Source organism: Microtus pennsylvanicus, chromosome 9 (assembly GCF_037038515.1).
Source record: "Microtus pennsylvanicus isolate mMicPen1 chromosome 9, mMicPen1.hap1, whole genome shotgun sequence".
Lineage (NCBI taxonomy): Eukaryota > Metazoa > Chordata > Mammalia > Rodentia > Cricetidae > Microtus > Microtus pennsylvanicus.
In genome coordinates, this window is record NC_134587.1 from 15,634,482 (window position 1) to 15,649,598 (window position 15,117).

Below are 15,117 nucleotides of genomic sequence, written 5' to 3' on the forward strand. Positions count from 1 at the left end.
TTGAGCAACTTGAAGAAAGATCTTAAGCAATCTTTTCTTGCACCGCACCGAAACGGTTTCTCCTCTATGTAGCAGGCAGCAGCTACAACCGCCTCCGAACATTCCAGAGAGCCCAGCGCAGCGGGCAGGCTCTCGGATAGCTCTTCAGAAGCCTCCAAGTTGAGTTCGAAGAGTGCTAAGGAAAGACGGAATCGGCGGAAGAAAAGGAAACAGAAGGAGCAGTCTGGAGGGGAAGAGAAAGACGAGGATGAGTTCCACAAATCCGAGTCTGAAGACAGCGTCAGAAGGAAAGGGTTTCGCTTCTCTATAGAAGGGAACAGACTGACATACGAAAAGAGGTACTCTTCCCCGCACCAGGTACGCACTGCCGAGTTCTCTGACGAAAGATGGAAACAGATTGGGGGGAGGGGGGCAGGGGGGCAACTGAATGGACTACTGTTGCCTTATGCTTCAAATTGCTTTTTCTCCATATTCTATAAAAAAGATTTATTCCACTCCGCACAAACGCAAATATGATCTTAGATGCTGTAGGAGGAGGCTTGCTTGTTCGTCCCGGCCTTCCAGAATTGAAATAATCACACAGAAACTATATTATTTAAATCACTGCTTGGTCCATTCGCTCTAGCTTCTTATTGGCTAATTCCTGCATTTTAATTTAACCCATTTCTATTAATCTGTGAATCACCACGAGGTGGTGGCCTACCAGCAAAGTTTCAGCAAATCTACCTCTGGTGTGGATCCATGGCGTCTTTGACTTCACCCTTCTTTCTCCCAGCATTCAGTCCAGTCCTCCCCGGCTACCTAAGTTTTGCCCTATCACCAGGCCAAGGCGGTTTCTTTATTCATTAATGGTAATCACAGCACACAGAGGGGACTCCCACATCAAGACGCTTTTGAAATAACACAGGGTTGGAAGTCAGGAGAACTGTATTTTCATGTTGCATATGTCTTCTGGTAATTGCCTGTAATCAGTGGCAATTAATCTTCCGGTCCTCAGATCTTCTAACAACATCAGTGAAATATAGACTAAGAGGGGCTGGAGAGATGGCTCAGTGGTTAAGAGCATTGCCTGTTCTTCCAAAGGTCCTGAGTTCAATTCCCAGCAACCGCATGGTGGCTCACAACCATCTGTAAAGAGGTCTGGTGCCCTCTTCTGGCCTGCAGACATGCACACAGACAGAATATTGTATGCATAATAAATAAATAAATTAAAAAATATATATAGACTAAGAGTTAGCTACTCAGAAATATGCCTTTGGTTAATTTAAAACACTATGTTGATTTTCTTCCCCTAACTTGTTTCTCAGTTGTCCTATGAACTTCTGAAATATTAGTCATGGCGCACTTTGCAGAAAAGCACATCATTCAGAATTTTAACTTCTGGTTCTACAGATACCCTATTTTACAGGTGAATCAGAAAAAAAGAAAGAAAATGGTAGTATAAAGATGAACTAAAATAGTCTATAAAAAAAATCAGTGTTGGGCCGGATGGTGGTGGCACACGCCTTTAATCCCAGCACTCGGGAGGCAGAGGCAGGCAGGCGGATCTCTGTGAGTTCGAGGCCAGCCTGGTCGACAAGAGCTAGTTCCAGGACAGGAACGAAAAAGCTACGGAGAAACACTGTCTCGAAAATCAAAAAAAAAAAAAAAAAACCTAGTGTTGGAATTATCTGAAAGGAAAAATAAATGCAGAACCTCACAGCCCTACTGTCCATGTTTATTGCACATGGATTCATAAAGAGTCTTACGGATGCTTCTGTTTAAATCTGAGAGATAATGGCTGGGTAATTTTCTTCTGTTATCTCAGGCTACATTCCAGCTATCTATTATTTAAAGTCAATGACTGGAAACCATACAGTACAAAGCTAATTTAATTTTATCAGAATGCCTATAAATTATATTAATCAGAAGGAATGTGCTACCTTTTTTAACAAATGATGAAATTTTCTTCAACTTAATCTTGCAAAAACTATTCCAACAGATTGTTTTAATACTATTTTACTTTTTGTTCTTTGTATCAAACCTTTAGTCTCTGTTGAGCATCCGTGGTTCCCTGTTTTCCCCAAGACGCAATAGCAGAACAAGCCTTTTCAGCTTTAGAGGGCGAGCAAAGGATGTGGGGTCCGAGAATGACTTTGCCGATGATGAACACAGCACCTTTGAGGATAATGAGAGCAGGAGAGACTCATTGTTTGTTCCCCGAAGACATGGAGAGCGTCGCAACAGTAACCTGAGTCAAACTAGCAGGTCATCCAGAATGCTGGCAGTGTTTCCAGCCAATGGGAAGATGCACAGCACAGTGGACTGCAATGGTGTGGTTTCCTTGGTTGGTGGACCCTCCGTTCCTACGTCGCCAGTTGGACAGCTTCTGCCAGAGGTGATAATAGATAAGCCAGCTACTGATGACAATGTAAGAAAGTTTTACATAGTTCAGGCATGGCTGGCCCATGATTGCTGCACCAGCCAGTGTTTCTACAGAATGGAACTCTTGAGAATGATTCCTGGTTGGTCGAGCTGAGAATGCCTCTGCATCCTGTAGCACCTTTAATAGACTAACCAACTAAACCTTAGAGCCTCACCTCTCCCTGCACAAACGTGAATGCATTACCTACTGTATATGCTAAAGATTAATTGTACAATAATTGCTATCTCGGATGATTTGCTATGTACCCATACTGAATTTAGAAATAGAGACATCACCCCTATTGACCTATTGTACAAGTAACTAAATAGCTTTTAAGTGTAAAGGGTGTATAGTAAATCTTCCCACCAGACTCTGTAATTTATCTTTGCTTTAGTTCAGATTTTCAAAAACACTGTGCATAGATATCTTCATCATTACCTGAAATTTCCAGGGTTCATATTTATTGTACTAAAAATGCTGATATAGGTATTCACAAAGTCAATCTACACAAAGGGACATCAATAAATTATTAATCAAGAAAAAATATTTGTCTGTGTAACAAAGGAATATCATGTGTTTGTGACTATGCATTCAGAGAGAACTTTCCAAACAAAGGATGCTTCCTCTTCAACTGGACACTCACTTGGAAATATATCAGCATGATGAGGCATGACTAAGTTTACATTAGAAGACTTATTGCTTTGGTACCCTGGATGAAACTGTTAACTTTGCATCATATGTATGAATTTTAGCATATACTTTGTATTATCAATGACCATGTATGTCTTATACCAGAAAACGAGATGACAGCTAAGTGTACTATAGTCTTTGGTATTTTCTTAAAATGTAGTGGCTGATTTTTCAAAAGTGAAATGGTTTGACCACCTATCTGACTTTTTAAAGTATTAGGATTTTACAATTTGTTCTTTAATTGAAAACAACTTAAATATGCCCATGAAAATCTTTACCAACTATATTATAATCATATATATCATAATTATAAAATCAAGGAGTCGAACATTTAAATTTTCTTTTATGACTCCATGGTTAACAGTTTGAATATTCCAGGTTAATAATTCAATAAGTCCCCAGCATCTGCCATCAGCAATTAAATATGAAGATGCACGATGCATGTGTTTCATGAAAATCACTGTCTCCATTTTTGTTTGTGCACCATAATGCTCAGGTTAAGCATTTAATGCCTTAGCATTTTCTTTACAGGGAACAACCACTGAAACTGAGATGAGAAAGAGAAGGTCAAGTTCTTTCCATGTTTCTATGGACTTTCTGGAAGATCCTTCGCAAAGGCAAAGGGCAATGAGTATAGCCAGCATCTTAACAAATACAGTAGAAGGTTTGTAACAAACCCAACTGCCATTATTTTAATAAACTTGCATTATCTTTTTAATTAATTAATTAATTTTAAGCCTATCATTTCTCATTTTACATACTAATACCAGTTCCCACTCCCTCCCCTCCTCCTGCTCCCTCCACCTTCCCACTTCACCCCACCTCCAATCCACTCCTCAGAAAGGGTAAGGCTTCCCATGGGAAGTCAATAAAGTCTAGCACATTGCTTTGAGGCAGGACCAAGGCCCTCCTTGCTATATCTAGGCTGGGCAAGGTATCACTCCAAAGAGAATGGGTTCCAAAAAGCCATAAATCCTTGCCTCTCTACCAGTGGCCCCACAGTTTGCCCCAGCCATACAACTGTCACTCACATGCAGAGGGCCTGGTTTGGTCCTACGCTGGTTCCCCTGCTGTTGGACCAGAGTCAGTGAGATTCCATTAGCTCAGGTCAGCTGTTTCAGTGGGTATCCCCATTATGATCTTGTCCCCTTTGCTTATATTATCACTTCTCCCTCTCTTCTACTGGACTTTGGGAGCTCAGCTCAGTGGTCCACGGCAGATCTCTGTATCTAACTTGTATTACCTTATTGGAGTCAAATATCTCCACTTATATGGCAACTATATATATTCTCAGAAAAAAGTAAATGACCCTGGTATTAAATGGGTGGTCATACATTCTGAAAGTGTTGAATATTAAGGGACTCTGTACCCTTAATGTCTTAGTAGTATGTGGGAACTCTGAGAGGTTTCTAATTCATTGGTCAAAAATCTTATGGTGTAATTAGCTTCAAATTTCACCAAAATGGTTTCTTAGATCATGATCCAAAATAATTTTAAGATTGGAGAGAAGAACAAGTCATTTTCTCAAAATAAAAGCATGTTTAAAGCAAGATGTATCTCATTAATCCTTATCCTAAATATTACAAATGAGCAGCCTGTCAGGAACACAGGATTTTACACAGTTAATTATCTATGTTCCTGTTGCAACTTTATCTATAAGGCCAGCAACCTTACTAGCAGCCAAGTGCACAGCAGCAAGATCAGTACGAAAAAAGAAAATTATTTCTTTCTTACCTCTACCTTATGTATATGTCTGATGGTATCTATAAGTAATTATCTTTGCAGCAAACACAAATACTCTTGCTATTGAAAGTATGTTTAGTGATCCAACATAAATATTTATACTGCAAAAATAGTCATTTAGTATTCTTCCTTCTTTTTTTTTAAATCTAGAACTAGAAGAATCAAGGCAGAAATGTCCACCTTGTTGGTATAAATTTTCCAACATTTTCTTAATTTGGGACTGTTCCCCATATTGGCTAAAAGTGAAACATATTGTCAACCTGGTTGTGATGGACCCATTTGTTGATCTAGCCATCACCATCTGTATTGTCTTAAATACCCTTTTCATGGCCATGGAGCACTACCCCATGACGGATCATTTCAATAATGTGCTTACAGTAGGAAACTTGGTAAGCATACTAGAAGGTAAATCTATTCAGTATTCAAATTTTCTGCTTGAGAAACTGTTTGCTATATTTAATAGCTTATTAAAACTCTTTCAACCACAATTCCTACATCCCTAATGCAATTATAACCAACTGTCTATGCACTGCTTTTTGAGGTAGAATGGCATTTAATGTCTGTGAAAAAAAGATGAGAAATAGAACATAGACCTGTAATAATCATTAAAAAGTCAATAGTGATGTTTCCAATGTTTTGAAAATCTGAAGTGTTTCAGAATTTAAGGCCATGGTTTTTTATTAAGGATAGCATCACTGTTTTTATTAAGGGATAGTATCTAGATGGTTCAAATAAGGTCATGAATTCTCTTCCTTATGCATCCTTTCAAAGAGTGATCAACAACACAAAAGTGTTTTCCTCTTTTCTCCTTCTAGGTTCTAGAAAATCAATGCTCTGCCTTATAAATCTGTTTTAGATACAGACCATGAAATATGGAATGTACCCACTGCATTTTGTACATACCGTGATTAGTAAACCAATTTTTAGTCAAAATTTCCACTTAATACTCTATTTTTTTTACTTTAAAACATCAGTTACTAAAATATTTTCTGAATGAACTTAGAAAGCTCAGCTTTTATTTGAAGAAAGAAGTATGTAAAGTATGATATGCATTTAATATAATATTTAGAATGAATTTTACAATTTTATTGATATAGAAAATGAAAATACACATATCCTATACAGTATTTGTATTTTTAAATCTCTACTATTTGTAGTATGGGAATATGCTTTAAATGCATATAATTATTAATGACAGTGATGGTAACATTGCAACACAAGATGCAAAAGAACAGTAGCTACCTTATTTGAAAGAAATAAGGATAAACGTACAAATAAAACTTTGTGGGTAAAATCTTATCATTATGTAGGTTACATGAGGTCTGAAAAGACAGGCAATTTAATGGAATGAACATCATCAAAACTGTACACTGGTGCACAAATTCTAATTAAATTCTATTTTCTAGCTGGCTGATAAAAGATGGGTGTTTTACGTACCTTGGAATATTGTTTTCTTCCCTTGTAATGGAATAATTATAGTATTCACTTATCTAGTTACTGGAACATCTGTGAGGATAATACAGTAAATAATTCAAACCAGCCTTGTCAACTAAATTTGCCTCTACAAGAAAGACAGTAACAGGATCAGTAACGGAGAAGTAGCCTAAACCGTTTATCTGTTGGAAAATACGATGGTATATTTATCATAATCATTATCTGATAGAATTTGAGTAATTTTGTTTTGATCTTAGGTTTTTACTGGGATCTTCACAGCGGAAATGTTCCTGAAAATCATAGCCATGGACCCTTATTATTATTTCCAAGAAGGCTGGAACATCTTTGATGGTTTCATTGTGACACTAAGCTTGGTGGAACTTGGCCTTGCCAATGTGGAAGGATTATCAGTTCTCCGTTCATTTCGACTGGTAAAGAAGACCATGGCAATAATTGTTTTCCCCAATGGTGCCATAGACTTTCCCAAACATAGACTTAACATCTGGGAATATTATCTCTCCAGTTATTTATATAAAAAAGAAGCTTTCTTCTGAAAAGTTTAGACATGTAAACTTTACTAATATTATCCGTTATTAGTTTTCAGTGCTTGGTTACATAACACAGAACCTTGAACATGCTTTGCCATTGAGCTGTTACTAACCCTATCATTGAACACTAATGTCTTTTTTTCTGTTGCCATGTTGACGAACTATTGTTTCTAATGACTGTAAAATTGATATTTTCAAACCGAAGAAGTGTGCTCAATGGATATGGTCAATATTTTGATAATGACTTGAAAATGTAAATAGCCCTTAGTAGGAACGAATGACTTTCACCCCAAAGGCAGTAATTCTAATTCTAGAAAATCTATTCCATCAAAAACCAAAAAATTTATAAGACTATGTAACATATGCATGAATTCATATACGTGGTCCTAAAGATCAAAGAGGAGTCATAGTAAATATTCCAGGTGTACAATGCATGTATATTTATTTATATCTTTACTCCAGTATTAATTATGTAGTATTAATTAACATAAATATTTTTTCTATTCATATCAGGCTCAATGTAAAGTTACTTAAAACCTTCTTGACAAATGAATCCTTTGGCAAAACTTATTCACAATCAGATGTTAATACGACAGTATGAAATTTGGTATGTCTCAGAGAAACAAATTAAAGAACAGCTTCCAATATATAATTAAGAATTCACTTTCAAAGAAGATGATTTACATAATTAAAAGCTGGAAAAATTAGATTCTTCCTGGGAGGATCCAAATATTAACCATGAATCTGAGAAAGCTAGAGCAAGACAATGTAGGAGGGTTTGGGGATGGGTAGGGTTAACTATGAACCTCATGGATGCATTCAGGCTAGGAAGGAGTTCTGTCACTGGCTGCACCCTCTTTTTCCTTAGTAAGCCTCCATATAATTAATGCTTGTGAAGATCATAATAATATATATTAATTTGTTCTCATTTTCTAGCTCCGAGTGTTCAAGTTGGCAAAATCCTGGCCCACACTGAATATGCTCATCAAGATCATCGGCAACTCGGTGGGCGCCCTGGGCAACCTAACCCTGGTGTTGGCTATCATTGTCTTCATTTTTGCCGTGGTCGGCATGCAGCTGTTTGGCAAAAGTTACAAAGACTGTGTCTGCAAAATTGCCAGTGACTGCAAACTCCCGCGCTGGCACATGAACGACTTCTTCCACTCCTTCCTGATCGTGTTCCGGGTTCTGTGTGGCGAGTGGATAGAGACCATGTGGGACTGCATGGAGGTCGCTGGCCAAGCCATGTGCCTTACTGTCTTCATGATGGTCATGGTGATTGGGAACCTCGTGGTATGTACCCAAATTCGATATGCATTTCAGATATACACGTACAGCATGACAGAGTGGTGCCCATTTTATTCAAAATGACTTTTATCATCATTAATGTTTAATACCTCTGATCTTAGATATGTTTATGGTCTCATTCTGGAACAAATACTGTAATATGTTAATATATACTATCACAATACACTATGGTAATAAAGAAATACAGTTTTTAAATGTATGCACACTAATATCTATAATTTTTATCTTCAACACCATTTTAGGTCAATCATTTCATCACATTTATTTTTTAAAGTGCATAGAATTGGTAAAATCTTTTCTAAATCTGCCACATGTGTATATATGCCATGTATATGTGTCTCTTTGTGCATGTGTATGTGTGTGTGTGTGTGTGTGCGTGCGTGTGCACATGCATGTGGAGGGGGAGAGATCTTTTGATATCAAATAGTGTTGACAAGATTGGTTAATGCTGGTGCATGCCTTGAGTCCCAACACGTGAGAGACAAAGTCATGAGGATCTCTGTGAGTTCGTGGCTAGACTGGTCTACAAAGCTAGTTCCAGGACAACCAGAACTACACAAGGAAATCCTTTCTCAAAAAAAAAAAAAAAAAAAGGTCAATGAACATTTTGAAGACTTCAACTTTTAATCCTAAATTTGGTCTTAATCATGTTGATTTTGTTAACACCCATCAACATAAGACTATCAAGAAAGAAACTTCAAAGTATATTTAAATGCATATTTGCAACTATTAATGATTTTTAAATTTAGAACTGTTACATTCTATCAGTGAATATGTTTTATTTTACTCATATCACTTTAAATACAATGCCAAATCAATTCATTTGAATTCTTCATTTCATGTGTGGGAAATCGTCAAAGCAGTAGGAAAAATGCTTTTGTTTTATAGAGATAAGGCCATATCACAAATTCTGAATGTCCAAGACTTTTCCAGGGCTGGGTGTTGAACCCAGAGCCTATGATATGCAGTGTGTGTTCTGACTTAGCCCACCTAACTTCTCACAACTGCTGGATTTCTTGCTCTTATAGATTTAGATTATTTCTAAACCTAGGGGATAAGGGACCTGTGCTCTCCTCTGTGTTTTGGTGAAGATGTACCTATGTCTGTTTTCAAGGTCCTGAACCTCTTTCTGGCCTTGCTTCTGAGCTCATTTAGTGCAGACAACCTTGCAGCCACTGACGACGACAATGAAATGAACAACCTTCAAATTGCCGTGGACAGAATGCACAAGGGAATAGCTTATGTGAAAAGAAAAATATACGAGTTTATTCAGCAGTCCTTTGTTAGGAAACAGAAGATTTTAGACGAAATTAAGCCACTTGATGATCTAAACAACAGAAAAGAGAATTGTGTATCTAACCACACGACAGAAATTGGGAAAGATATGAACTGTCTGAGAGACGTGAATGGAACCACCAGTGGTATAGGAACTGGCAGCAGCGTGGAAAAGTACATCATTGATGAGAGTGATTACATGTCATTCATAAACAACCCCAGCCTCACGGTGACTGTGCCCATTGCTGTGGGGGAGTCTGACTTTGAGAACTTAAACACAGAGGACTTTAGCAGTGAATCGGATCTAGAAGAAAGCAAAGAGGTAAGATTCTATAAATTTGGGGAGGTAGAAATCTATGCATATGTATATGTATAAATAAATATATGTGGACTATATTGTCTGTACTTAAAATTTGTAGAAACTTTTGACATCAAGTAAAATATTATTTTACTGAGAAACCAAAGACTCAATCCCAGACAGATGAATGACAAATCAAAGCATAATATATGAATGTGTGATTTTTCACAGTCTTATTAAAGAATATTAACTGTTAAATGAGTAACAAATGGTAAACGAAAATAAAATAACATCATTATATGAGTACTTAATTTTTATAATGAACAGTGAGGGAACATGGCATTGTAACTTTTCCAGTAAAAATAAATCAAAACTATTTTGGATGCTTAGGATCATGTAACTGATAAAAGTGAAATCCAGAGCTTTGTCTATGAGTATTTATGTTTTTCTATTTATCACCTCAGCTCAAAAACACAGAAGTGAACTTTTGAAAGAAGTGGTCCATATTAAAATTGCATTATGTTATAGTTCTATGTGGGCTAAAATAGTACTGCGATATGAACTGGATGAGTGATATAACCAAAATTTATTTATTCACAGTTTTGGAAAATAGACAGTTCAAGACCATGGTACCACAGGGTCGGTGTCTGCTGAGGGCCATCTTCTAAGGTTGTAGATGGCCACCTTCTTTGTGTCTTTACAGAGCCTGCCTGGGATATGTGCACATGAAGAGAAATAGATCTCTTTTCTCTTTCCCAACTTGTAAAGGCATCATGCTACTGGAGTATAGCCTTAGCCTCATGATTCACTTGATATGTAGGCTCATTGACAAGCCCCAGCTTCAGATATATAGATAGCTTCAGCATTTGAAGATGGAACAGAAGAACAGGTGGAGGAATACAATTCAGTGCATGGGATCTTACTTAAAAAATAGTAACCTTAAACATTAGCAGATATTAAGGCTGTCCGTGACTCGGACTGACTTACTATTACTATTTCTCAATAACCAATGTGTTCCTACTTACTGTGTTGCTAGCTACAGTGTTCAGTATGTGTCATTAATATACTTTTTACTTATATTTTCAACTTATAATGGGCATTATGGAATATAATGGTATATTATTCATTGAAGACAGAGATAATTTTGTAAGACAATTCAAAAAAAAAAAAAAACTAAAACAAAGAATCTGTGGTTCAAGCTTTGATGAAAGCCCCCAAAATAGTAAAGCATCCTTATAGTCCAAATACTTTAAAGACATCAATATGTCAAAGACATTCGATTCCTAATAAAAATTTGTTGGTATATCCACCATGTTCAAGCGAAACAATGCTGTATTTGGTAGGTAGTTGTCCGAGGTATATACTGCAGGCATATGTCGTAATTTAGGTTATTGAACATGTTAATTTAAGGATGATTCAAGTTTTTATAAAGTTTGTGTGTCAAGTGACTAATTCCCACTTTTAGAAGTGGGAGCTGATATTAAAACTATCAGTGGCTTCACTGAGATATTTTGGGGATTTATAATGAAAGAAGAGGAAGGGAAACAGCACAGAGGCACAATAGTGGGAAAATCCTGACTGCAATGTCTATGGAAATGAATTTGAAGTGTGAAAAAACAAAACATACATCTTCCTTCATACACTCCAAATCCATTCCCTCCGTTTAACACTCTGAGTCGATAATAACTGATAAACAGAGTATCATGGATCTCATTTATATGTGTTTGCATATAGGTGTTATCTCAGTAAAAGGCTAAGATTTAAAATAGTTCATGCTCTATTCATAGGTCGATACACGTTCAGTTTATACATGTGTTTTCTTTGTTGTGTCTCTACGTGCATGCAACGGTGCAATATACCCTTTGATCATGACGTTCCAGAATGATTTATTTTGATCACTTATTAAAAGTTAAACTCTCTCTCATTGATATCCATAAATAAGATCTCTGTAATAAATCTGGTCTCCAAATAAAAGCATTTCATGTTTAAAATTAAAGCTGAGCAGAAGAATAAGCCATCTGATTGGTTCCTCCCAGATAACACCAAGCGTGCTTTGCTTGTTCTGTGTTGTGTTTTTCACCTTCAAGGTCAAAATCACTTTCTGTACCAGAGAACATCTTTAAAAGCAAGAAACATGGCATAAATCCACTGTGAAGGGAAAATGCTCTTAGCATCAAGATGGCAGTTTTAAGTGATTTTGGAATGCCCTAGTGGGCAAGGCAAAGAGCGTGTTTCAAGCGCAATGTGGTTTCTGCATCCCTTCATCTCACCTCTTAAGAGAGCCTGCCAAGTATTTATGGATTCCACAGATCGGAGGATATGTGTATAATTTAGCTCCTGGGGTTCACGTGTAAAAATACACCCACTCTCTATTAAGTCCATTTGGGATTTAATAAGTTAAATATTGATTAATAGCTTAATAAGTGCCAAAATGTCTTTAAAATATTTTATTAATCTCAAAACAGTGAAAAACAATACTTTCAATTCATAGTAAAAGTTAGTAGCAGTTTAAGAACAGAAAAAGGAGAACCAAATTAAGTTTTAAATTAGTAAAATTCTTGTTTGAAAGACATTTGAGTTGCATTGTTACCTAGTATCTCTAAAATGTTGGAAACATGTCTCCAAAGTTGAAGTGTGCCCTTCCCTTACAGCTAAAGAGCTTTCTTCCATGTTTGTTATATCAAAAAAAAAGAACTACACTCATTTTTTTTAATTTTGACAATGAAAAAAATAAAAATATATTGGTAAGCATATGTTTACTTCTAGAGTTTTGATACAATGTTTTTATCTTGTGCTTAAAATGTAAGTAACAAATTAAATGAAGACACCATGTCTCTTAATGACACAACAATGGAGGTGAAAGTATGAGTTTTTTCCAAATTTACATTTATCTCCTAAGTATTAGTATTTTTAATGTGGGTATTATTTGCAAGTTTCCTTAAGGGGTTTACAAAACTGAACTTTGTATTTGAACTCAAAGTAAATCGTAGTAAATTCCAGAAAATAGACAGTCAATGGAGGTATCTAACCTCAGATCTGGTCATTAAATTAATGTAAATTAGAAGACAGAATTTTGTTGACATACAAAAGAGTTCCACAATAGCCTGGAATGGAATATATTTATTTGGGGATAAACTATCAGAAAGGGTAATGATCTGCAGTCCTCTGCGTGCGCTGGGAGCTAGAACCAAATCCTGCAGCCAAGAGGCCCACATCTGCTTTTCACCTGATTTGTAGTACATGAGACCACACCCAAAGTGTGCTGGTATCTTAAAGGCAATTATAGACTGAAGGAGTTCCCACAGAAGAATTCCATCTAAAAATGAAGAAGGGACAGGTTTTTATAAAATCTAACTTTTAGTGAACATAGTTGAGTTTTTGTTTTTCCAATTACACACCAATGTTTACCTTGTTTTCATTATTTTTTTTAATTTAACTGTCCTGCTATATCCTCACTACAAAGAAATTTTCTAATAACTCGAAAGACTAAAGTACAAGTAGAAATCATTTAAAGCTCATATTATCTCTATGAATTAGGATGCCAATATAAAAATAAGAAAAAGCTATCAGCTTGTGTTTATTCCTAAAGAAGACTTTGTAAGAGTGAAAACCATATGTAAGCAGCCTTAAAATGTCAAAATATGCTCCTCATTGGGACATTGGGAGCTCAGTCCGGTGCTCCAGTGTGGGTCTCTGTCTCTATCTCCATCCATCGCCAGATGAAGGTTCTATGGTGATATGCAAGATATTCACCAGTATAGCTATAGGATAGGGTCATTTCAGGTTCCCTATCCTCAGTTGCCCCAGGAACTAACTGGGAGAACATGAGCAAAGAAGTCAGGACCACAAGGGGTACACCCACCCACGGAGACAGTGAGGCTGATCTATTGGGAGCTCACCAAGGCCAGCTGGTCTGTGACTGAAAAAGTATGGGATAAAACCGGACTCTCTGAATATGGCAGACAATGAGGGCTGCTGAGAAGCCAAGGACAATGGCAATGGGTTTTGATCCTACTTCATGTTCTGGCTTTGTGGGAGCCTAGCCAGTTTGGATGTTCACCTTCCTAGACCAGGATGGAGGGAAGAGGACCTTGGACTTTCCACAGGGCAGGGAACCCTGACTGCTCCTCAGACTGGAGAGGGAGGGGGAGAGGAGTGGGGGTAGGGGGAGAGGAGTGGGAGGAGGGGGAGGGAAATGGGAGGCTGGGAGGAGGCAGAAATGTTTTTTCAATAAAAAAAGAAAAAATGTCAAAATATGAAATGTGAATATATATACACATATATGTATGTATGTATGTATATATATATATATATATATATATATATATATATATATATATATATAGTGAATGAGTCTTATTGAGATGGGGATCAATTTGCCTTCTACACACAATGACACCTTGGAAATAATAACATAATACCTTTGGCTGAGTTCTTAAAAATTTCAGTCCAGGAAATTCTCAGATAAGTCTTTTTTTTTTTTAGGACAAGAAAAATAGTACTTAGTTTCATCAAATCTATCAACTTTGTTTTCTTTGAAAGGCAGAATAAAAAAATCAGTACCTCAAAGGTATTTTAGTAAAAAACTGTGGCCCTTGTGAAAAAGGTTGGTAAAAAGTAAAACTAGCTCAATATTTTACTAACAAATGCCACTCTTATAGCACAAAACCAGTGGTTCAATGAAGAAACAGTTATGAGGCAATGAGCTACTTCCATGACACTGGCCACCAAGCCTGACGATCTGAACTGAATACCTGGGACCCAGAAAGTAGAAAGAAAGAACTGGGTCCATCAAGCAGTCTTCTAGATTACATGTGTGCTGCAACACACATGTACCTTCTCTCTCTCTCTCTCTCTCTCTCTCTCTCTCTCTCTCTCTCTCTCTCTCTCTCACACACACACACACACACACACACACACACTCGTGTGTGGCATGCACGTGTCTGCATATGCAAACCAATTAAATAAATGTAATGATAAATTTTAAATATATGTTCCTGCTAACATCATTCAATTTGTAACTTGATGGAGCAACTTTTATTTAAATAATAACTCATTTGTGACGGCCTTATTTGACAATAAACTGCTTGAAAACTTTTTGTTCCATTTGGCACTGAAAAATGATACTACTGAAGAAGTCTTATTTTAATTTTATCTGATATTGTGATTCTTGCTAAAGACTAAAATAAATTTAGAGATCTAGCAGATCACTGCTAAATGTTCAGGAAGATAACTTTGCTATGTAAATTAAATTTCATCTGAATCTCAGCCCACACATAAGTTTATTCAAATGGGGGGGGAGATTTCTAATAGTTGGTGAATGTTGGTAAAGACTCTTACCTTCTGAAATCAGTTCACTTATCATTACAATTAGAGAAGGCATCATAACAGAGAATACTGTTTTTATAGTGAAGAAT

General features: G+C 36.6%; 1 protein-coding gene across 2 annotated transcripts in view; it reads left to right on the forward strand.

Annotated features, from left to right (window-relative positions):
• The window catches only part of LOC142857204 (sodium channel protein type 1 subunit alpha), a 115,290-nt gene that overhangs the window by 70,600 nt on the left and 29,573 nt on the right, over positions 1 to 15,117 (forward strand). The window contains exons 11-17 of one of the 2 annotated variants that reach the window (XM_075984993.1): positions 73 to 357; positions 2,030 to 2,410; positions 3,626 to 3,758; positions 4,988 to 5,226; positions 6,529 to 6,702; positions 7,756 to 8,112; positions 9,242 to 9,724. In XM_075984993.1, the coding sequence (XP_075841108.1) occupies positions 73 to 357; positions 2,030 to 2,410; positions 3,626 to 3,758; positions 4,988 to 5,226; positions 6,529 to 6,702; positions 7,756 to 8,112; positions 9,242 to 9,724 (2,052 nt within the window). The remainder of the gene's footprint in view (positions 1 to 72; positions 358 to 2,029; positions 2,411 to 3,625; positions 3,759 to 4,987; positions 5,227 to 6,528; positions 6,703 to 7,755; positions 8,113 to 9,241; positions 9,725 to 15,117) is intronic. The other variant, XM_075984994.1, reaches the window with a different exon arrangement.